Below are 24,770 nucleotides of genomic sequence, written 5' to 3'. Positions count from 1 at the left end.
AAGAAACAAAAATTTTGAAGTTCTCATTGATAATTTTTCTTTTTCTGCCAGACTATTTTTGTGTTTTTTATTCTGCTCTGGTCCTGTCACAATGCAGTAATTAAGGCCGGAAAAGTTATTCTTATTGATCCGTTTCAGTGAAATTTCACTTATGAATCAGCCCAGAAATGTTTACTACACATGTGTTTCTTCTCAGATAATATTCTGATGAAACAAATTGATATAAAAGAAATATCAAATATTGCATCTCATAAATGTGTATTTCTTTTATTTTAAGTGACTCACAAGAGAAAACCAAAATCTTAATGAACCCCAAAAGAGACAGTTCCCATCCATTTGTAGGCCTGGCTTTTAAACTGGAGGTAAGTTGCTTTCTAATGTATTTAACTGCTATACATAGAAATTTTCTTTTCTGTTAGGCTTTTATTCCTATTATAAAATGACTTAGGAAATATTTGGTTACAGGTTTTTCCACTGTAAAGTTACTTTCCCCTCTACCCCATTCCATATTGACTCTTTAGAAGAAGGTTCCTGGGCACAGCCCACACTTAAGAGCTGGGAATTATTTTCTTCCTCCTTGAGGGAGCAGTATCTATGTAAGTTATTTGAGATTCTTCTGTATAGGAGAATTGTGTTTTCTCCCCATATATTTATTTATTCAGTCATTTATTTTTATCAGTATGGACTCATGGATATTTATTTTGTACTTTGAGTTATAATCCAGTGGTATGTTACTTATTTTGTTGCCAGATTGACCAGTTTTGGCCATTGGAGCTGTTTCACTTGGCTTCTGTGCCCCTTAGACATTCCACCGTATTTTGCTTTTTTGAATACTTCCTTACTTTCTGGCACTACAGGATTCTCCAGGCTTATGTTGTATATTCCCTGCCCCAGCCCTAGAATCAGCCATTTCTCTAAGAGCCCTGATTTCTTTTAATTGTGAATGGTATTAGAAACCAACATTTGGGGACTGGGTGTGCTTTTGGTTGTGTTATTGCTTCTGTGTATAATATTTTAAGTGGGAAAAAAGTTGGATAAGTTGAAAGTGTTAAAGAGTGGTTATTTCTGGGATGGAATTATATTGGGGGGGGTTTTCGTAGTTTTTATTTTTAAATTTTTACAATATGCTTTTTATTACTTCTAAAACCAGAAAAAGTAATTTTAAATTAAAAAGTAGAAATAACATTGCAGTGACAATTTTTATGCATAAAGCTTTTAAAAATATATATTTAGGAATATTTTTCTTAGGATCCTCAGAATTGTAATTATTGAGTAACAGGTATGGAATATTTTAATATTTAATGATATATATTGCCAGATTGCTTTCATACTCTTAGAATTAATGTATATGTTAGATTATTTCAATGAATCTTTATCAGCATTGAGTATTGTTTATTAAAAATCATTACTGATTTCATAAATGAAAATAGTATTTTAATACTTCATCTTGCCTTAATTCCTAATAATAGAGAACATTTTTCCATATATTCATTATGGAATTGTATTTCCTCTTTTGTAGTTGCCTCTTTATTTCTTTTGTCTTTCCTTTTTTAAAATTAGAGTCAAAGTGTTTTACTTATTTGTATGAGCCTTTCTCTAATAAAGTTTTTTAAAAAACAATTTGCAGTTTAAAATTTACATAGACAAATATATCAGTCTTTGTCTTTAGTCATTTTGTCATCTTTAACCTTATAAATCTTCCTCTTTGATTATATTTTGTAAATATTTACTTTTCTTTCTACTTTTTTGTGGTGGGGTTTCTTGTTTTGTTCATTGTTAATCCAGTTGGAATTTGTTTTGCTGAATGCTGTGAGGTAGGATCTAAATGTATTTCCTCTGCCTTCAAATAGAAGACCAATTGTCTAGTTACCAGTTTTTGAACAATGTTATATTTTTTCATTGATTGTCATGTGTCATTTATCTTCTCTTGACAAATGAATTAAACATTTTAGCTATTTATACTATACCTTATGGGCTGTTCAGTTTAATTTGTGCTAGTTTTATACTATTTATGTTTTGGAGTATTTAATATATTCTTATATCACTCAGAGTTATTTTCTATTTTTATCCATTCTTCTAATATTAAAGTCACTAATAAAATGTTTAAAAATTCCTCTTCTGATTTTTATTGCTATTGTGTTAAACCTGTAAATTAACATGGGAAGAATTGGCAACTTTTAAATACTTACCTAATAAGTTAGTGTTACTATTCAGGAGGAAATGATCCTTGATTATTCATTTTATATTCAGTCACTTTACAGAACTCTTATTTGTATAGCTTTTCAGGTGACTCTCAAAGTTTCTTTAACATGTAGTCTAACTAACAATGTTAGTTTCTCCAACATTGTTGTCTTTCTAATAATTATACCTTATTTTTATGTCTTCTTGTATTAAACTGAACTTATGGAATAACTTCCTTATTATATAAATTTTAAAACTTTTTCTAATAATTTAGAGGAAGCAAAAGTAGTATCTTGGATTTTGATATCAAAGAACAACCATTTAACTTATCTATATTCAAAACTAGTATTAAAGTAGTTTATGACAACAAACTGAAGCATGTATATAAGTTGTACTACTAAAACTGATAGCAAATATTTGAAGGTAGTTGTGAAGTTTTCCTCTTAATTTTGATTCCTGTGTTTCTTTTTTATTCTTTCTGACCTTATCCAATCTTGACTTCTAGGCAGGTCGATTTGGACAGTTAACTTATGTTCGAAATTATCAAGGACAGTTGAAGAAGGGTGATACCATCTATAATACGAGGACGAGAAAGAAAGTACGGGTGCAACGGCTGGTTCACATGCATGCTGACATGATGGAGGCGAGTACCTGGGCATTGTTGTGAGATCAGAAATTTCTCTAATGCAAGTGAAATATATCTACCTTCTTGGTATCCTGAGCCCCACAGAAAATCACTTCTAGTTGAATGTGTTTTCCTAGCTTCTTCCTTTTTAGTTAGGTGAGCTACAATTCTCATGTGGCACTTTGGTGTAGGCTAAATTAGCAAATGTCAGGAACACATTTAAAACCGCCATTTGTGAGTTAGCTGTATTTCCTCAGTGGCCAAGGTTAAGGAAAAGGGACATTAGTTCCCTAAGATTCGGAGCACAAGATTCAACACTTTCCTCAAGAGCTATCCTTACGAAGAGTATAATAGGTTTTTAGGACAGTGGAACTGTGGTTCTCAAAGGTAAATGAGAGTAATAAATTCATACATAACTTCCCACATTGTTCAGTAGATTTACTTCCTGAAATATGGAAGTAGAACCAACCCCCAGAAGGGCCATACTGATGCCAGAATTCATCTGAGCATTTAAAACCTCTGAAGGTCTAGTCTGGGAGATAAACTTTGGCTTATGGCTTGAATTCTTGAATTGGCTCTGAATCTGTCCTAGCCTTCTGTGGTCCATAGGGTTAAGGTTTGGCAGGAATACCAAGTGTGTGAGGTTGTCTCCTTCTTGCACCCTTTCTCAATTCAGCTCTATATTCCTAGAGAAGTTTATTAGTCTAAGCAAAATGTTACGACATTCAGAAATTTTCAGTGGCCATAACTTTTTTATCTCCTGGAAAATGAATAGGCAGTCTTTCAAAATTAGACATCATTGCTCTTTTTTGAGATAGGCAGCAGGGGGCAGGCTAGAGGGATTAGTGATTGTTACAGCTCTTTCATGGGCCAGAAGCTAGGAGATCGATCTGTACAGCTGTGTAACCAGTAAAGCAAGACACACACACTTGCTCATTCACAGCCACAGCTGTTATTAATGAACTGTCAATATAAAAGACTAGGAAGTTTAGAGGCACCAGTGCTTTATTCTTAGATTTCCTGTGTTTTTTTAACTGCCTGCATCTGTGAGAAATTAAGATTATTTTAAGTACAGTAGACTCCATTCTCCTGCCTTTGTTTTCCCAAACTTCCTTTGCAGGTTTTCCTTGTATGCCTTTGTCATACACATCTCATTGTTGGACTGTGGCAGCACATATAGTACTACATGTTTTTTGTTTGTTTTTCTTTTTTTCTTTCTGATAGAATTGTATTTTTTATTTTTTTGAATTTATCTTTTAAAAATTTATTTCTTAATTGAAGTATAGTTGAATTACAATGTTGTGTTAATTACTGCTGTACAGCAAAGTGACTCAGTTATACATATATATACATTCTTTTTCATATTCTTTTCCATTATGGTTTATCACAGGATATTGAATATAGTTCCCTGTGCTATACAGTAAGACCTTGTTGTTTATCCATTCTATACTACATGCTTTTTAATTCTATAGAAATAACTTTAGAACCATGAGGTTCTGTGTTCGGTCAGTACTGCAGATCCTCCAAGTAAAGATGCCATAGCTCGGAGTTTCCATTTAAAGTAACATCTTGTCAGTTGAGGTGTGGTTTAAATAAGGGCCCTGTTGAAGGTATATCTTGCCGTGGTTGATTGTTGGTGTTGCATCGATTCTGTCTAATTCCTTCTTTGTGGAATTCGTGGTGAGATTCTGCCACGTTTGTTTGTGTACAATGTGTTTATTGTGCAATTACTTTTTAGTTATGACGTCCTGGTTTGTATTACTTGCAAGTATCGTATTGTATTCTTTATTTAGGATATTGAGGAAGTGTTTGCCGGAGACATCTGTGCATTGTTTGGCATTGACTGTGCTAGTGGAGACACATTCACAAACAAAGATAATAGTGGCCTTTCTATGGTAAGTCATTTAACTTCAAAGCTGTTTATCACTTGCGTTTCAAAAGTCTATGTTTTAGTACTTCAGAAAAACAACCACAGAAGTTTTCATTGAGTGCCACGGGCATCAAGTGTAGCTTGGTTATGGCTCTTTTAATGTCAACTAAACAAGTGCTCTGTTAGCTAACTTACCTGGTTTTTCGTAGTAAAATCATTCTACCATTCTCCAGGGTTTAGCATGCAGGGAAAATCTCCACCAGGTAACCTGGCATGTGTAGCGCTGACTCCTACCCTGAGATCTGCCTCCCCATTGTGGGCACACCTCTAATTGCTGTCACCGTCATCAGGCTAGTCCCAGCCAAGTGCTCCTTCCTTATTAACTCGGCAGCTGGAGATTGGACCCTTCCCTCAATCCCCTAGAGAACTGTAAGAGCAGGCTGTAACATTTTGGCTAGACTCCAGGGGCAGCATGACAACAGAACCCAGCCCTGCAGGCAGGATGCAACTAGACAGTCCCACTTACTGTACACAGCCTGCCTTGTGGAACTCATAGGTCCCTTTTCATCACTGAGGGAGACTGAAGGGAAGAGCATGCTCGGGCAATTCCTGCCTTTCAGTCCCCTTTACTCCTCCCCTTTTTGCCCCCACAGGACAGTAGGCTCTTGCACAGTATGACCATGTGTTCATGAGGGTGCTCCCTCTCCTGAATTCATTCAGTAAAGGACGAATATGAGTACACAGGGGATAGGTGATTTGCAGTGAAGGAATTTACAGTGGGTTGTTTATATAAGAACTGGTCCAGCCTAACAGATGAGCACTATAATAGCTCCTGTATCATATGATGAATTCTTAATTTTATAATTTAGCTTTTTTGTATAAAATACTCTCTAATGTCTATGGTTTTACATGTGAAGTTAGGACACTACAAAAATCATAAATCTGTAAAGGTTTTGGGGGGATCTAGATAAGGGGACTTTTTGACAAGTATTATTGATAAGGCTTTTTCTAAACTTGTCATTACCTATATGAAGGGACTGGAGGTTGTGGGAAGTACTCAGGCGTTGAGGCAAATAGACCCTGGTCAGTCTTACCTCTGCCCTGTGCTACCTGCTGGCCCTTGGCCAAGTTAGTTATTCTTCTTGCCAAGCCTTTAATGCTTCTATTTGTAAAATGGGGATAATAATATCTGCCTCTCAGAGTTGTGACTGATTAAATGAATATCATATGTATAAAGAATCTAGTCCCTTTCTCTGCTTATCAGTGATGGCAGTATATTTTGATTAAATAACTTATCAGAAGATAGCTATAGCAGATGTAGCCACTAGCTAATAAGTATTCCACATCTCAGCATTTGAATTCATTATACGTAACGATTATGTTAAACTGAAAGTGTCAACAAACTTAAGGGTCTTAAACAGTTAAGTAAGTAAATAGATGCTTTATTTTTGCATAAATATATGCAAAATATTTTTTGCATATATTTATGCAAAAAAATATAAATATTTTTTATATTTATAGGGAGGAGAGGAGATCATATAAGTGGACACCTATATATGTTAATATATTCATTTATTTAAGGAAAAACAGACCAAGATATATTTGTCTACCCTAAGATGTTGACTAGTATTTGTCTTTTGTTCTGTTGTAAAGGAGAACATTAAAATTAATCCATCCCTGACACATACGGTACTGTATTTGAATTCTTCTCTGTTCTTTGAAAAATATTTTAGGAGTCAATTCATGTTCCTGATCCTGTCATTTCAATAGCAGTGAAGCCTTCTAACAAGGTAGGAGTTTGATAACGCTCAGTATATCACAGTAAAAGCTTGAGCTCTTTTTTGTCTGTCTCCACAATGCACATGGTGTCTTGTGATAACCAGCAGTCTTATGGTCTCTATTTCCTTTTTTGGTATTCAGATCACCTTTTAAAATTTACCAGTCTATTAGTAGTAAGTACTTCACAGTATATTTGAAGAAGTTGATGGTATTAAAGTATTCATGAGACTGTGCTTTATAACTCTTTACTATAGTAAAGGTATATCATTGGCTCTGGAGTGTTAAGTGTGAGTAACTTCCTAGATTCAGATCATAAGAGATGGAAGAGAGGCAACTGAGGCATTTGTCCTAAGTTGCAGAAAAACCTCACTGTAAAGTATATTAAAATATTGCGTAGATTAATTGCCTCATGGATTATAATACATCTCTACATCTGTGGTAATTATGAAGTAAATGTCTGACTATAACATGGAGGGCCTTCAAACAAGACTGTTTTGACTCACTTTCAAATACAAAGTTTTATGATTGGATTTGATGTCATTTAGCTTTTTAGCCAAAATTGCTTGAATAGGTTCTGCATATGCATTGCTTGTCATTGGAATTAGTCCTGATCTTGAAACATAATTGTTTAGTTCTTAAGTTAGTTACATTCATAACAGTCATTTTAACGTGATATATTGACATTAACTCATTCATGCATTGAGTGAACATTTTATGATTTCTTGTCATCTGGGTACTATCATTTACAGAACGTATTCTGATTTATTGTCTTGTGGATATATTAACAGCAACTACTTCATCTATTTTGAGGAACTGAGATTTTCCAGGCCCTTCTCATTATAGAAAAGAGAATGTTGAGGTGGCAGGAAACGTTCAGTCACTCTATCTCAGAAAGTTGAAAGGCGAGCTTTACATCTTACCACAGTGAGATGCCACAGTTTGCTCCAAGTACTTTGCCAGATTGGTTGCTTTTCCCTTCAGAAGATGAAGGACTAGAAGTTAAAGATATTATTCTTCTTTATTCCTAACTCCAGAGTTCATGTAAGACATATTTAACTGTTGATAGTTCACAATCATGGAGGGAAATCAAACGCATCAATATTCAAAAGGTTTTTTGGTGTCTTGGGGTTGTCTGCTTCCTGGAGAATTAATATACATCAAATAATGAAATCACTGCATAAAACCCTGAATCTCAGTAGTGGGGCAGGGGTGATCTTCTAGTAAGTTGAGAGTCCCTGGCTAGTGCAGGGAAAAGGGAAAAGACTTTGGAGATAGACTAACCCAGGATTCAAGCCCAGCTAGCTCTGTGGACTTGAGCAACTTGTCTGTACCTAGTTTCCTCACCTGTAAAACATGGATAATTCTGTCGTGCAGCCTTGTGGTTAGAATTTGAGATAACGTATACAAAACACATAACACATCTTCAGCCACATGTGATAGCTGTTAATATTGGTGATTGGGGCGTGTTAGTTTTCTATTGCTGCCGTAAGAAATTAGCAAAAACTTAGTGGCTTAAAACAGCACAGATGTATTATTTTACAGTTGTGTAGGTCACAATTCGGACACAGTTCTTAATGGGCTAACATCAAGTATTGGCAAGGCTGTGTTTCTTTCTTGGAGGCTCTAGGGGACAGTTTAGTTCCTTGCTTACTCAAGATTGTTGGCAGAATTCAGCTCCTTGTTGTAGGACTGGGGTCCTCATTTCCTTGCTGTCACCTGAGGGCTGTTTGTAGCTTCTAGAGGCTGCTCATAGCCCCCTTCCTCCTGTCTTCAATGCCAGCAACAGCAAAATGAGCCCCTCTCATGTTTCAAATATCTCCTGTCTCTTCTTTTTCTCTTCCCATCTCTCCACTACCTTTCTTCATTCAGCTTCCATTTTTATTTTATTTTATTAAAAAAAAATTTTTTTGGCTGCATTGGGTCTTCGTTGCTGTGCATGTGCGGCGAGTGGGGGCTACTCTTCATTGCGGTGCACAGGCTTCTCATTGCAGTGGCTTCTCTTGTGGCGGAGCACAGGCTCTAGGCATGCAGGCTTCAGTAGTTGCATCATGCAGGCTCAGTAGTTGCAGCACATGGGCGCTAGAGCACATGGGCTTCAGTAGTTGCGGCGTGTGGGCTCAGTAGTTGTGGCTCGTGGGCTCTAGAGCGCAAGCTCAGTAGTTGTGGTGCACAGGCTTAGTTGCTCTGTGGCACGTGGGATCTTCCCAGACCAGGGATTGAACCCGTGTCCCCTGCATTGGCAGGCGGATTCTTAACCACTGCGCCACCAGGGAAGTCCCTCAGCTTCCATTTTTAAAGGCCCATGCAATTAAATTGGGCCTGTCCAGATTATTCATGATAATCTCCCCATCTCAAAGTCTGTAACCTTACTCACATCTGCTGAGTCCCCTTTGCCATGTAAGGTAACAGTCACAGGTTTGGGGGGATTAGGGCATGTCCTTAGAAGACCATTATTCTGCTTACCACATAAGGAAGTTACATCTAAGGAGAATAAAGGTGCATCAAACCACATCCAAGCAGATAGTTTTGAAAGGGAGAGGTCTCATGTGCATTTGCCTAGTGTGGGTCTAAACTGCCCTCTTGAATCTACAGTAGAATCTTGGTAACCATGCTGATTCCTTTGATTATGTATAGGATTTCTAAAATATGACACAGTAACACAGATTCTGCTTTATGGGCAGTTTTCCACAAATGGACAGTTTTTGTCAATATAATAGGAAAGGGCATAGAGTTAAGTCTTGGACTCCTGTATCTTGGTGTGAAAAGAAAATTCTCTCAGTTAGCTATTCCCTGCTGTCTTGGCTGTGTGGTATCCAAGCTCTCATATTAAAAGGATATAGCCTAGAAACTAGATGGTAGATCATTTTTATTTTTTAACTGTTCGTGTATTTGATTTCATTCATTAAAGTTTTTTCAACAATTTCATTGCTTACCATGCTTAGTAAAATGTGTAATGATTTTCTTTTTTTAAAGAATGATCTGGAAAAATTTTCAAAAGGCATTGGCAGGTTTACAAGAGAAGATCCCACATTTAAAGTTCACTTTGACACTGAGAGCAAAGAGACAATTGTATCTGGAATGGGAGAATTACACCTGGAAATCTATGCTCAGGTAATGAATAACAAAGAAGTTAAATTCACTTTATTTATGTCTATGTTTTGTTAAAAGTCGATAATTCTCAATCTAATGGTTGTAAACTAATAGTGGTTCTTCAAGCTTCACTCTGGTTTTTGTATCTAGATGTGGTATACTGCTTCTTCCAGTGTGTGTTACTAATTAATTACTTTTGGTTTCTAAATCTTTTTATTCGTAAAACATTGCAGACTTCTAGAATCAAGGCTCAGGGGATTTGCAGTAAGACCATTGATCCATCCCTAGGTTATGGTCCCTTGGGTCGAGTGTATCCTGGTCTCAGCCTTAGGAAGACAACCTTAGGGAGAAACCTGCTGAGAAAGTCGGCCCACCAGTACCCACTCTTCAGGCCATTTCTTGCCTGTTTTCTTCTCAAGTCACTACTTGAAGATCATTATAATGGAGATAAACAAGTGGATAGATGGGACCCCTGCTTACCTAGGAAAGGTCTTGTGTGTATGTGAACGAAAACAAAATATATATGACTTACGATTAAAAATTCTGGTTCTGATTATATCTTTGAAATTGAGATAGTAGAAAATTATGACAACAGATTCATATACTATTCCAGTAAATATGTAATAAAATGGAGCAAAGATAAAGTTTTAGTGGATAGATGAATTGGAGGTAAGTATAAATTAATCAGTCTAAATTAGAATTCATTTATATAAAATCTGTAAAAGCAGTTTGTATTGCTTAATATCATGTATTTATCCTCATAAGGTACTTAAGTGATTTAAGATTTATCATTTGCTTATCATATTTAAATGAATGCTTCTAAGGTAGTTGAGATTCTTAGGATTTTTCTTCCTTTAGTTTATTATTTTTTTAATTTAAATATATCAAAAAGATCTCTCCTGCTCTTTTTAGAGGATGGAAAGAGAATATGGCTGTCCTTGTATCACAGGAAAGCCAAAAGTTGCTTTCAGAGAAACCATTATGGCCCCTGTCCCGTAAGTATGCGAAACGATTAAACATAAACTATGAGGCTGGAGTTTAAAAATTTTTATTAGGGGATATACATAGCACTATTACTGTTGATAAGACACTTTTACATTGTGATGGTCTTTATTATGGAAGCTATATAGTTCTGTAGTTCAGGCCGTTTATACAAAGGGACACTTATGAGATTTGTCTGACCCTTTAAGCTAGATATCAATGAAGACTGGTATACACATCATTAATAAGCATGTTTATACTTCATCAAATGTTACAGTCTTCATTTATTCCAATTGTGCTTCCTTTGGTAGACGGCTATTATGTTTTACTTTAGTACCATATTGTGGATGCCAGAGAACTTGCATTTGCCAAGGAATAATCTCCTGCAAGTAAAGGAAACTGATGCTATGATAAAATTCAGAAAACATTTAAGAAAACAGAGTTGGGTTTATATTTTGTTAGAAACAAAACAGTCCTCATAAAGAAAGCACAAAACAAGCTAAATTGCTGCAAGTGTAATATATTTCAACCTGGTGCCTATTTGAATTTATATGAATTCTGATTTAGAGTCAAAATTAATAAGGCATACTGTGGCTACAAAATGAGTCTCAATTTTCAAAGTAGCATCAAATAAAGGAAAATGATACTCTACCTGAGATGCAATGTCATGAAGTAGAATGGTGTAGTCTAACTCAATGAAGTCATCATTTCTTTGCTATAATAAAATATAAAAACCTGCATTTAAAACTTGATATCATTGGCAAAAATGATAATTTTAAGAATCAGCTTTCATTAATAGATGACAGTAATACTTCCACTTAAGTAAAGTTAAAAATTGAATGTCATAATTTATTTAGCCTGGCAGAAAAACTATCTTCTTATAAATAAGATTTTTTTCAAACTACATTTTAAAATCATGATTTTTTAAAAATTTGTTACTCTAAAAATCATTTACCTTTCTGTTTTTAGTTTCTGAGTTGTGGTAGCTACTTAAGAACATTAGAGTCTATAATTTGTCATTTAAATTCCTTAATGTTTCCATTATTCAGAAAAGCATCGTTTAAGGGATAAACTACTGAAATGAGAGTTTACACTAAAGGAAACCAATTTTATAATAGAAATTCTCTTTTAAAAAACTGAAAATAATAAAATGTAATCTTTGATTTTGTAACTAAAGCTTTGATCTATGCTGCTTGTTGCTTTGGACATATAAAGTATTTATACTATCAGCTGCACAGAAATATTGCATCTACAGAGTTTCAAACCATGGTCGTCAGAAATTTGCTGTACTCACACGAGGCTCTTTAAGGCTTATAACTGATGTACTGAAACAAGCCCTAGACTCCAAGAGGCAGCACAAACTCCTGTGGCTCCTTTGGTTGACAGTAATTATAAATATGGCCCCAGGATCAAATAAAACTATACTCTTCTCTCCTTAATAGTATCTTGAAGCAACCCCTTCTTTGACTATATCAACAAAGAATGTCCTTTAAGGATAAGGTAAAAATCAGGAAGGTTTCTTACGTGTTGGATCATAATAGGTAAAGATATATAATATATACACGCTGAAGCAGTGGTTAAACTCTTCTGTTGGGATTTTCATTAATGCTTTAAAACTTCAATTTAGTGAAGGTTTACAGGAAATTTATTTCATAAAGCAGTAACACTGCATATTTTGCTATAAAAACATGGCTTGAAAATCATGATTGTGATTGTATATCCTCTGTAACGTGGACCCAGCTACTCAATTATCTGAGCCTCAGTGCCCCTATAGGAGTGTTGTAACCAAGGTTGCTATCTACAAAAATGCATTAGAAAAAGGCTCTCTTAAAGTGTTATAAATAGTGATGCTAGGTATTTGGCATTACACTCTGAGTACTGTAATTGGTATCCTGTCCTCCAGTGTCCAGAGTTACCTACTAAGTGGCTGCAAAAGCTTGTGGAGTAAAGGTGCTCCAACTGCCTTGCAGTTTGTTATCAACAAACTGAAACAAGCCAATGGAAAGTGCTTTTCTCTTACAGAGTATTTTTCTTGTATTCCATTAAATACTACTAGTTGACATATTTTGTTTTTCTTTTAAACCTCTTACTAAAGCTAAACTCAAAGAATTTATTTTAATCTCTTTAAGGTCTAGAAAGAGGCAGTTTGGAATAGTCATATCAGACTTAAAATACAAGGCTAGCAACAAGTAAGATATGAGGTTGTCAATTATGACTAAATGGGTTATAAAAGATAATTATATACAGCAAGCTTCACAAAGACTGAGATGCTAATATTTTTGTTCCAGCTGATCCTGGGGGAAAAAAATCCAGCCATATCTCTAGCTCTGACACTACCATTTCACTAGAGGAGAAAAGCAGAGGTGGTTTCAGTATCACATGATTATAGTAATTTGAACACAAAACTTAGGTTGCGAAAGGAAGTAATCTGTATTAAGCTGCACACAAAAACCATTGCCAAATTATTTATAATTCAAGACTTCACTCTCTTGAAACTGCAGCTTCACCTTCTCTAGCCTTGATAACTGACTTCCCCTTCAAATACTGACTTCACTATCTTAAATACAAAATGACTAAAGGGGCACTATTCATCCAATCATGAATTATAACACCTTCAGTAAATATTAAATGTATTAATAGTGTATTTTATAGAAATTACTTACCACTTGCTTGACAGTTTGAATTTTTGCCATTTTATACCATGTATTTTCAGTGGAATTTTGCCATATTATATAACCACAGGCAACCCAGGCTAAATGTTGAACTGGCTTCATTTCCGGAGGTACATTTCCAAAACTGTCTGGTGAGGGAAACATTTATATGATAAATGGAATTATTTTATATATACAGTATTAACCTTTAAAACAATCTAAATTCTAAGTCATGTCTTACTTTTCTTCAAATGTGTACAGAAAGTAATTAATTTAATTAAGCCATAGATTGATCTGTAAAGTTTCAAGGCTTTTTTTGTTGTTGAATTAGATCAGTAATAAATATTTTTGCAAAAGTCAGTATATTGCCAGCATAATGTTAACATCTAACAATTTTGAGCATAGGTAATTGATATTGATCTTAAAGTCGAAAAAAATATTTTTCCGTGCCATATAGTTATATACCTGGAATATTTTGTGCTTCTAGTGGTTCCTTCATAGACTTGAGTCTATGGTAAAATGTGTTATCTTCCTCATCTGGGTTCTTTCCAATTTCTCCTTCAAATGTGAAGTTGACTTCTGGTGCAGTATCTTGTCCCATTGGAGGGTACAGTACTTCAGCTGTGCAATTCACTGTAACTTGCTGTTTGAAACATTTTGTGAAAGATCTTTACATGTAGATGGCCATCCATTACTGATTATTGTTCTTTGAGATATAACATTTAAAGCATCACCCCCCCTAATGATGTTGTTTCAGACTTGACTTGAGTGTACCTATTCCAGAGGTATCTAACTGGTGGTGGCCCAATAATTTTCTTAGAGGTATCTAAAATAGGTAACTTATTTTATAACATATAAGGTCTCATAATCTTGTAAATTCATTTTAAAACTATGTATTTCAGTATTAATGGGAAGTCCATTTGTAAGGCAGAGTTTAGTCTGTCTTTATATACCAACTCTAGACTCTGGTTACTTTTTTTAAGTCTGTCCATTACTCTTACTCTCTCCTCCTGAAATAACAAATTTTCTCAAACTCAGATTCTGCAATCTATATCCAAATATAAAATGAGAAGATTGTAGCATTGGTTCTGCTTTGTAAAGATGACTATCAAGCAGCTCAAATGCCTTTTAATGAATCTCCTTATGTTAGCCTGTATCTCTTCTTAATTATGCTTAACAAAAGGGCAAGCTTTTTTAAATTTCAGGATGGTTATGGTACAAGTGGCAGTTCCTTCCTTTTAAGTTTGTCTCATTAATAATTTGACAGGTGTATATATTTTTTAAATTTCCCTGCCCCATTACTGAAAGATTCTTATCTGAACACAGTGGTATCAGTTGGCCATTCTGTTGCTCATAAATATCTAAGAAAGCACTTGCTTTCTTTAAATAAAAGAAATGAAAAACAGAATGAAACAGACATTAAAAAAGTGATGATGATTGTAGAGTTCATTATTACACTTGTTCATATTAGGCATAAATTCATACTGGCCTATGAGTACGTAACATTTTTAAAGGAAATTTATTTGAACTGAAGTATATAGAGTCTCTTTTCTAAATAGTGTTATAGAAATACTAAGTGTATCTCAGAATACACAAAAAGTAAAAACTGACCTTTGTATGGTGATCATTTTTTTTTTGAGGCAGGGATTTTACAACAACTCTTTTAAAAACCAAATTAATCCTATGATTTGATCAGCAGAGGTGATATGGAATATTAGGAATCAAATTTTATTTCATAATAAAATGACATTTCACTTACTTTTTGGATAATTTCTTCCACAGAAAATTTAAGGCAATACTTTCGTCCTCTTCCCGGAATATCCTAAAATTAAGAAAATGTGGTGTTATTATAACAATAACTCAATTCTTTACATTGTTAGAAGAATCCATTCTCATCTGGTTGGGTGTGGTGCTGACTGTTGGGGGTAAATGATTAAGGCCTTACACCTTGACCAAGGAATGTCACCATGTTTGTGACATCTAATTTAGCAGGTCCTCTAGCAGGGTTATTTTGGATGAGAACAAGAGGGTGAGATAAAAGCATATATAAATAAAATCGGTTATAATTCACTTTCAATCATCAGAGTACTCTAACTTCTGGATCTGTGATCCTAAATTCCACATAAGAAATTTTGAAAATTTTAATTCTTAAGGTGACAAATAGGATGCACCATTGAAAAGCTTTTTCATAAAGCCTTATGTACCCTCCAAGTAGTGTTCAATGAAGATGAATTCCAGTTTGAGGCAGCTTACCGCGAAGTGGTTAGAGAATGTTAAGTACTGCTTTTGTATGTTAGTGGACCTGCAAAATGATGCGTTAACAAATTTTATAACCGTTAGACAGACGTTTAGGTATTTCACTTTTGAATCAAGATGTAATTGAGAATTTGTACCTAATTATGTTATCTGGTGTGGTTTTGAAATAACATTTACTCCCTGTCAGCTCTTAAAGACTGTTAGCAGTTAAACTTCTGTCAGATAAATAAGGGACAGTCTCAAATCTATTAGATTTTAGTAAAACGGAAACAAGCTTAGTGGTTGCTGAGGTCTTGAGCAGTTTAAATTTAACCCTTTAGCCAGAGGGGGCCCATCATTCACAGCAGTCAGTGGCAGTAGTGTTTGGATGGTTGAAGTGAAGCTTCAGGCCACAGTACTTTTACTCTGCTTTGTCAGTTTCTGTTGCTTTTTGTTTACCCCTTCATTTTGGTCTAAGAGTCTAATAAAGGATTGATCTTAAAATTCAGGCAGTGAAGAATCTTTTGCAAGACGGGAGCTTCTCTTGGCCCAGATTGGAGTAGTAGATGCTAAACATAGCACCAGTTTTAAGATCCTTTTGAAAATGGTTCCTATAGGTTTCACTTGGGGAAAGGGGAGAAGCCGCCCCAATTGAGAACATTTACCTATTTCCTTGTAGCAGGGCCCATAAAAACTATCAGTGTCTCTGCCTTCCCGTAAAAACAACAAACAGCCCCGGGGCTGTCCCCAGAGACTGGAGTGTAGCCCAAGCCCAGAAAAGCCAACTCCTCTAGAGAGACAGCCAGCCTTGAGGCCCAAAACGGGCAAGGGGTGTGGGGAGTCAGGAGCAGGTGGAGCTGAGACCCTCGACGGTGGGGGGAACGGTAGCAGGTGCCGCCACCACCCTCTGCCCGACTCACCTGCAGGCTGGCTTGTTTGACTGTCTGCACCAGAAACACCTTGTGGGGGCTGCCCTGCTGGTAGTTGATGCAGCTCTCTACCACCGAGGCCGCCCTGGAGGCCGGGTAGTGGGTCGGAGGGATTGCCATTCTTGGTGAGCGGCGGCTGGGCTTGCGTGGGGCTGCTCGAGCTTCACAGGAAGGGAAGGGCACCCCCGTCCTGCCTGCTGCCGAGTCCCCCAGGCGGAAAAGTAAGCCCTCCTTCTTCGGCCTGGGCGGGGCCTGGGGCGGGGCCGCCAGCTCCTTCCCTCCCTGTCTTCCTCCTTCCCTCCTTCCCTCCCTGTCTCCCTCCTTCCGATTCTGCAAGCCGCTGCCTGGGAGCTGGCTCCTACCGAGGCTGCTCTTGGAGCCCCGCCCTGCTACCGCCTACTGTTACTCTCTGGTCCCTGTTTAGAGAGAGCCCCCTCCTCCTTTAAGGGGGGGTGAGGAGGGAGTCGTTGGGCTGGGTTGTCAGGGACTACATCCTTCCTTTTATTGACCTTTACAGAAGCTTGGGGAGGGGCTTTCGGGCCTTCGCCTTAGTGGAGAGTCTCTGGGGCTTCAAGTTTCCTCTTCGTGGAAGGAGGATGGTTACTTTACTTGCAGACTGGAGCGCGACTTCCTTATACACCACCCACAGTGTCCGGCACGAGCGCAACTTCCTTATACACTATCCGCGGTGTCCGGCACGGGGCAAAGTACAAAGGAGCGCCAGGTAGTGAGTCATTGTGATTCCTTCTTTTCCCTTCCCTGGCCAGGAAGAGGCTTGCTCATACCCAGCTTTCTGTGGTGGTGTATCAGTTCTGCCCAAATCAGGGTACGAGAGACTGCAAACGATAGCGTTAATTTGGAGGATTATGTAATTTAGGTCAGGAGAATTTTAAAAGGTACTTGCACTCCTCTCCCTTTGCTGATCTTCGAAAGATGAGGTTTTAATATCACACCATGCTTCCAACTTTCTGAATCACTTTGAAAATTTTACTTTGAGGATTAAAACTTACTTAAATACTGAATTTATACAAAGCACTACATTGAAGTAACTTCTAACAAAAGCAGTTTTTAAAGCTCCTTAAGCAAGCACAGACTTTTAGTAGGCAGTGCATTTTTACTCTCCAGATCTCTTAATTACCTCCTGTAAGCTTTAAAGAAACTATAGTCTATGCTGTTCTTTGGATTTGCTGTAGATCTACCAGCTAAGATTTCTTTCCATCAAATGTATAGCCAAACTGACACTGTAGCTTGTTGGCTTAGAAATAAAGACTCTTTGCTATTTTCCCAAAACGAATTTTGAAGCTTTCTTGGGTAGACATACATTGTGTTGCTTTTTTTAAAAAAAGTTAACAAAAATGTATTTGTAATGTGTTGTTTTCCTCAAATACCCTTTTTTATTTATTTATAAATAAAGTATTTGGAGTAAGTAGATTTTTAAAGAATAGTAAGTAGTAAGGCATTCCCATTCTTTCTAATTATATTAGCCAACAACCATCAAGTAACTAGAGGATGAAAGGGTTAGTTTCTCCTCAAGGCTTTTTATAAAAAGTTGAAGCTTGTTTTTCTGTTTTGGGGCGGGGGCAGGGGGGTGTGTGTGTGAGTCATTCATCTGTCAGCCAACCTCTTAGGTTGTCATTGTATTTGTGTGTTAGTTGTATGAATTATGTGCTCCTTTGATAGTGTCCAAGAAGGAGTGGCCTAATACATTCTAATTACCCAGAAAGAGCTTTTTTGCTGATAATGAAATTTTAAAGTTTTCACAAGTAGCTAGTTAACATCTGTTTTATTACCAGTTAGAGTTGTGAGGAGTACAATATGTGAGCTTCCTAGATGAAATCACCCTTTTGAAGCTTTACAGATACAGTTACCATCTCTGTAGATCAAGGCTAGTAACAGAGGTTGTGACATATCAGGCATTTACTAAAAGTACACATACCAATTTAGGTTCTTTTTAAAATATAATTATTATATTAAAAATTTTAAACTGCCTATTTAGATGTTAAGTAAATAAGCTGCATTGAGAGAATCTTATTCCTATATGTGAGTCCTTGAAATCTTACTTACTAAAATTTCATTAGTGGTAAGTCAAGAGGTCATTATCTGCAAACTTGAATAATGTATGAGTTACCTTGAAAGTAGCAAAATTATTATGGGTCTCTGGGATCGGGCAAATTAAATTATTATTTTAAATAATTGTATGGACATAAAACTTAAGTAAAAACGCCTATGGCTTGCAACTTTGATAAGACTATGAAGTCAAAATAAATCTACAAAACAGAGATCTACAATAAAACCAACACAATTCTAATTAACAGTAATTTTAATGTGAGAGATGATGATGTTTTGTCAAAATGAAATTGTCTTTTACAAAATTCCAGTGGTCTGACCACAGGAGCATGGATTCTTTTGCCTTCAGCATATCTATTCAGTGCCTATCAAGTGATGTCTTAGTTCTTCCACTTCTCCATTTAAGCTACAGTAAAATCTCACTTTGTGCAGTGTCTTCTAACAGCTTTTGAAGTGAATGCATCGTGTGCAGCTTAAATCAGTTTATATTCTTATTAGCCTTTTAGAAACATGTTTGATTAAGAGTGTTGGTCTTGGTACAAATCCTGGCTCTACCACTTAAGAGCTGTATCACGTTTGGCAAGTTACTTAGCTTTTCTGACCCTCAGGTTTCTCACCTGTAAAATAATAATAAAAAATAGTGCCTACTTCCTGGGGTCTGTGGTGAAGAACAAGTAAGACAGTTCATAAAAAGTGCTTAGCACAAGCCTGGCGCATAAGTGTCCTATTATTTGGCATCCACTTGATTATAAACGCAGCCATGGTCCCTGAAACTGCAGGGATTGCTTGGCTGTGATCTAGCCCTCCAGGGCACTGCTGTCCAGTAGCAGTTTGTGCAGTGATGGAAATATTTGGCTCTGCTGTCCCGGACAGTAGCCACTCTCCACACCTGCCTGTTGACCACTTGTAATGTGACTAGTGCAGCTGAGGAACTGAATTTTAAATTTTATTTAACTTCAATGTAAATATCCATGATTAGAGGTTACCATATAGACAGCACAGATCTAGAGTATGTTGTATGTCATATTATTGTCAAATTGAAAACAAAATTTAAAATGTCTCAGAGAACTTGAGCATACTAGAAAATACGTCAGTGGACCACAGTTTTGGAATCCCTTCAGTAATTCTGTGGTGATTTGGCAGTTGTTTCTCTTCTCCTTTTCCTGCTCTCGGTTCTGATAGCTGTTTGTTTCTCTCCCGGGAAAATCAACCGTTCAGCATTGTTTCCCAGCCTATCCTGAAGCTCTTGGCTGCTGGAAGATTATTTAAAGGCAGTTCATCAGGCACATTCACGCTTAGGCTCTCTATGGAAACTGCTTATTCCAAGCTGACATCTACTGAAATTTGCTGTTTACTTCTTCCAAACCATTCACAGATCTGTATGCAGGAACACACACTCATTAATGCCATTTACCTGCAGTTATCTGCAGACACCTTTGAAAGCAGCCAGCTTCTTACATCTTATGGTCTTGAGGAAGGTTTCAGTTTAAAGGAAAAATGCCTTGCAAACAGTAGATACTCATGAAATGTTTTTTCAATGATATTGTAGCCTGTGTTTACATATATTTAGTATGCATGTAAGGTGATTATTTCATCCTATTTATGTTGTCATTAGTAGTTTCAAGTAAACACTGACCTGTGTATCTATTTGTTTGTTTTTTGTTTTTTTTTTTTTGCGACACGCGGGCCTCTCACTCTTGTGGCCTCTCCCGTTGCGGAGCACAGGCTCCGGACGCGCAGGCTCAGCGGCCATGGCTCACGGGCCCAGCCCCTCCGCGGCATGTGGGATCTTCCCGGACCGGGGCACGAACCCATGTCCCCTGCATTGACAGGCGAACTCTCAACCACTGTGCCACCAGGGAAGCCCTGTGTGTCTATTTGAATGACTTACGTTAATCATGATCATTTTGCCATTAATCATTTTCAGGTGTTAGTTATTCCGCCTGAAACTCCCTTCTCTCATATTTTCTCAATCCATAGTGTACAAGTTGTAAAATCAAATAGCAACTATCTCAGTGAACTAACTGCATAGCTCCTATTTTCAAGTAATTGTCCTCATACAGATTTAAGGAGAGAACACTGTGTCCCAGGGAAGGGAGGCATTCCGAAAGAAATGGGTAAGCTCTTGGAATGTAGATTACTATTAATAGAATAAGAACCTTACACAGACTTTTTATTTTAATTTGTTGACTTTTACTTTCTACTTGTGAAATTCAGAATTAGCAGAATTAAAACCATGGATTACTTTGGTGGTGTGCCCCACCCTCACCTCCAAGTAAGAACAGAAAGGACAGGATTACTTTTTAAATAAATTCTATAATAATTTTATAGCAAGGCCATCGTATTTGAAGGAAAAAGTAAAAATGATGAGAGTTGGTTTTTCATTTAAATTAGTAGGAGTTATTTCATTTTGGTGATTATATAATGCTATGTTGATTTTTTTCTTCTTCCTAAATTACTTTCAGGTTTGAATTTACACATAAAAAACAATCAGGTGGTGCAGGCCAGTTTGGAAAAGTGATAGGTGTACTGGAGCCTCTGGACCCAGAGAACTACACTAAGTTGGAGTTTTCAGATGAAACATTCGGGTCAAATGTTCCAAAGCAATTTGTGCCTGCCGTAGAAAAGGTAAAAACAAACAAAAAAAAACTTTATTGCATTTTTTAAAAAATCAGAAACAGTCTATTAGGTATCAAAGCACATTGCTGTCACATTGTTTTCTGTGGTTCATTTTCATTATAGTTCTGCTTTTTCTCATTAAGCTTTCCATCTGATTAGAATCATTAAGTTCAAGAGCTATAAATATATGCTATGATGATGAGGGGAAGTCATTCTGTTTCTTAATCATAGTTATTGTATTTCTCTTGATAAATTGAAACTACTTCATTGATTATAATCAGCACTTGAAATTTGCAGTAGGTGTTAGGGGTTTATGAAACTTTCAGGTGTACTGATGTAGTAGAATGTACATTCATTAAGATTCCCAACACCTGGGTGCTGTCCTCATCTCTGCTAGTGATTAACATGCCCTTGGGTAAATCATGGTGTTCAGAGCCACTTTCTTTTGTAAACCGAGCATATAGTACTTAATTCCGAACCCCTCACAAACTCAAGGATCAGATAAGACTCTGATATTTCTTTGGGAATTGTGAAGTGATTTGCACATATAATGGGTTACTAGTGATTTGTTGACTTTCTAGGTCAACTGGCTTTAAGACTGTTGTAAACCTTTAGCAACTGTCTATTCTTGTAGATTGAGATTTTTAGGTTTTTTTAACCTTTTAACTTAGAAATCTTTATTAACAGATCATAATTTTGGCTTCAGCATTAATTTTGGTAGCATTTTTTGTGATTAGTGTGTTTCATTCATTACACTTTATTTCAAGACAATAGTTTGTCATTCACACACTTTTAAATTATCTTTTATTCTCCAGGATTAATGTAAGTGAAGGAAAGCTCAGATATTTTTCAGCATTTAGAGTTTACAGTTTTGAATGTCAGAAATATATTGTACTACATGTGCAGCTGTGTGATTGTCTTGCCATGAAAAACTATCTTGAATTGTAGCTCTACGAGTATTTAAGTGACTGAATGGAAAAAAAAATTGCACACTTATCAAATTGTACTCTTTAAATATGTATGGTTTATTGTATATCAGTTATACCTCAATAAAGCTGCTTTTTTTTAAAAAGGAATTGCTTTGGAAAAATGAAATTAGCTTTTAATTTTAGTTCTTACTGACATTGTATAACACTAAAGCTGTTAGGTAGCGATCTGCCAATGAGGCAGAGCAGTGATAGGTATATAGTAGGAGCTTAAGACACAGCTGTTGATTAGATGTCAGTTTTGATTGAAGTTTTATTTTAGAGAATTTCTTAGATTTGCCTTTCCTCTGTTTCCTCCTTGTAAAATTAAGATCATGCTGTCTCTGTAACGCATCATGAGAGTTTAGTAATTCTTGAAGAAAAGGTTGAGAAAGTGATTGCTAGCACTCTCAGCGTCACTTTCAAACCAGCTCTCACCTCTAAGTAAGAGACTTCTGCAAGGGATTGCTCATCTAGATTCCACAATAATAATACTTAAATAGGCTGTTCAACTTAAAAAAAATTATTTTTAAAGAATGAAATATAGCATACATAAAAATGTTACACTTCTGAATACTGAAACGTTTGGGGGTTTTTCATAATGCTTCTGTGAGTGAAACCCACTCACTCCAGAAGTTGTGTTCATTCATTAACAGGGGTTTTTGGATGCCTGCGAGAAGGGCCCTCTGTCTGGTCACAAGCTCTCTGGGCTCCGGTTTGTCCTGCAAGATGGAGCGTATCACATGGTGGATTCCAATGAAATCTCTTTCATCCGTGCAGGAGAAGGCGCTCTTAAACAAGGTACGCTGTGTCTAGCAGTTGCCACATCAGTGCATCTATTTCCCTGGTGGACCATCAGAGCCGCAGAAGGCAGCACTGTGTTGGTTAGGTCTTCTTCTCATCCCCCCCACCCCACCAGAGCAGTAAGCAGCACACCAGGGAACATGGATAGGCTCTGGGCAAGTATTCATAGAATCAAAGTGAGGATAGATTACTGTGTTTTCTTTCTTACAAAATTAAAATCCTACTTTGTTCTCCTAAATTACCTGGTATTTTTTGTAAGTTTAAATTCATAGATAATCTGTAAGTTCTACTTTTAATAGAGAAGACAGAAATGCTCAGAATTATTTTAAAGAAACATTAACTATAGTCATCCTGTTTTTAGTGATTTATTCAGATGTCAGAAAAATCTATAAATTTGTAAACAACTTTTTCATATATGACATTGTAGGCTTTTAGGCATTTGAAAGAATTCAGTAAACCTTATTCTCAGTGCAGACTTCCTGTTAAACTGCTAAAATTGTCAGCCTTTTCCACATAGAATAATATGTCTATTAAAACCCTGATGAAACAGAACCCTAAGCAATTGCAGATATATCTGATTCATTGCTTTTAAGAGAGAAAAGCAAATGACGGCACAGCAGTTTGACATTGGGGGCTTTTACGTTGTAACTGGGAGCCAGAAAATTCATTCTCTTTGTCATCTCTTCCATATCCGTTATACGGTAATTCATTAGTTATGTCCATAAGTGGGGTTTTGCAGAGAATTACATTATGATTCACAAAACATTTCAGAGATATTTTTGTCAAAGTGGGTCAAAATAGACAGCAGAAAATTAATCCTAACACATCATTTCCAGACATTCGGAAAATCAGGATGTTATTGTATGAATTTTGGACTTTGTTGGTTTTGGTCTGTTTGCATCTGTGACCAGGTGTGGGGCAATGGCTGGAGAAGGTTGCTTATTCCTTGACCAGGTTGCTAATTCCTTATTTTAATTAAACTAATGGGAACCATTAGTAATTTGTGGGTTTGTTTCTCAGTTGTGAAAGGGTGAGAGAATCCTCCATTTTCTTTATGCCAGCTAGCTATTAAAAATGCATTTGAAATTTATGATCTAGAAACCTTGTCACAGTCTGTCAGTTGTATTAATAGGAAAAAGGGAAATAAAGTCACAAAGAAAATAAAACTTTATTAGGCATGATTCAGATTGTACTGATAACACCTGCCTCTTGCCTTCTAGGGGTTCACCACTTTAATAAATCTTAGACTGGCAAATTGGTTGTAATCACTTCATATTCTTTTTTTCAGCTTTATTGAGCAGTTGACAAAACTGTAAAATATTTAAAGTAATGATTTGATAAATGTGTACATTGTGATACTTTTTTAAAGTATAGTTAAAACAAATTAGAAATCACCAACTGTTCTATGCTGGTTCTTGACTGGAAATTGGTAGCTTTCCTGGATAGAGGCTACATAAAGCAAGGTAATTGGTAAAATCAATTAACAAAGAGCCTCAGCCTTTTTAATTGTACCTATATGAAATATAAATAAATATAGATTATATGCCCATAACATACACATATATAGCCATGAAAAAAGTCTGGATGTTTATGCATATTAACTAAACAGGTAAATATGTACACTCAGTTTGTAAATACTTAAGTGTACAAATACTGTTATGTGTGATGATTGCCTGGTGGGGTGCAAAGGAAAAGCACCAGATAATAATTGAATTGAGGAGTATTGGTTTTTGCCAGATAAATGTGTGCAAATAAACAGGTTGCAAGTGTGAAAAATGAATTACTTTGCTGTATCATCATCTGATTCTTATTTCTCCACGACTGAACGATAGAAGGGTAAAAGGAAATTTTTGCTGGGCTCTTAAGAAAATCAGCTTTTCATGCATGCATACACCTCCACTGATTATCATGTGAGAGTTTTAGGGTGGAAAATGTCGATAAATGAGCTTAGTATCAGATTAGCTTATACTTTTG

The 24,770-nt window shown here is 36.3% G+C and overlaps 2 protein-coding genes across 4 annotated transcripts in view; one reads left to right on the top strand and one right to left on the bottom strand.

Annotated features, from left to right (window-relative positions):
- GFM1 (G elongation factor mitochondrial 1) overlaps positions 1–24,770 on the top strand; it is a 42,753-nt gene that overhangs the window by 13,070 nt on the left and 4,913 nt on the right. For both annotated transcript variants that reach the window (XM_029215278.1, XM_029215279.1), the window contains exons 8-15: positions 278–362; positions 2,687–2,824; positions 4,600–4,701; positions 6,410–6,466; positions 9,429–9,566; positions 10,458–10,540; positions 20,874–21,036; positions 22,649–22,793. In XM_029215278.1, the coding sequence (XP_029071111.1) occupies positions 278–362; positions 2,687–2,824; positions 4,600–4,701; positions 6,410–6,466; positions 9,429–9,566; positions 10,458–10,540; positions 20,874–21,036; positions 22,649–22,793 (911 nt within the window). The remainder of the gene's footprint in view (positions 1–277; positions 363–2,686; positions 2,825–4,599; positions 4,702–6,409; positions 6,467–9,428; positions 9,567–10,457; positions 10,541–20,873; positions 21,037–22,648; positions 22,794–24,770) is intronic.
- LXN (latexin) lies at positions 10,556–16,833 on the bottom strand. Of its 2 annotated transcripts, XM_029215281.1 has the most exons (6): positions 16,333–16,832; positions 14,937–14,999; positions 13,643–13,820; positions 13,190–13,326; positions 11,179–11,241; positions 10,578–10,909 (listed from the first exon to the last, which is right to left on the bottom strand). In XM_029215281.1, the coding sequence occupies exons 1-6, from the start codon at positions 16,459–16,461 to the stop codon at positions 10,811–10,813; spliced, it is 669 nt and encodes a 222-aa protein (XP_029071114.1). In that variant the 5' UTR covers positions 16,462–16,832; the 3' UTR covers positions 10,578–10,810. The 2 variants fall into 2 exon arrangements, with proteins under 2 accessions (XP_029071113.1, XP_029071114.1); XM_029215280.1 differs by having other exon boundaries at positions 10,556–11,241; positions 16,333–16,833.

Source organism: Monodon monoceros, unplaced genomic scaffold, assembly GCF_005190385.1.
Source record: "Monodon monoceros isolate NGI ecotype Baffin Bay Population unplaced genomic scaffold, NGI_Narwhal_1 Super_Scaffold_11, whole genome shotgun sequence".
Taxonomy (NCBI): Eukaryota; Metazoa; Chordata; class Mammalia; order Artiodactyla; family Monodontidae; genus Monodon; species Monodon monoceros.
Note: the sequence above shows the minus strand (reverse complement) of the source record. Positions and strands in the feature narration are given on the sequence as shown.

Excerpts from the sequence above, each read along its gene's own strand:
- LXN (XM_029215280.1), bottom strand. The coding sequence starts at position 16,461 with ATGGCAATCCCTCCGACCCACTACCCGGCCTCCAGGGCGGCCTCGGTG. Across the intron at positions 15,000-16,332 it reads TCAAACAAGCCAGCCTGCAG|GATATTCCGGGAAGAGGACG; the intron begins GTGAGTCGGGCA and ends TCTTAATTTTAG. Across the intron at positions 13,327-13,642 it reads AGAAGCACAAAATATTCCAG|ACAGTTTTGGAAATGTACCT; the intron begins GTATATAACTAT and ends TTCCCTCACCAG.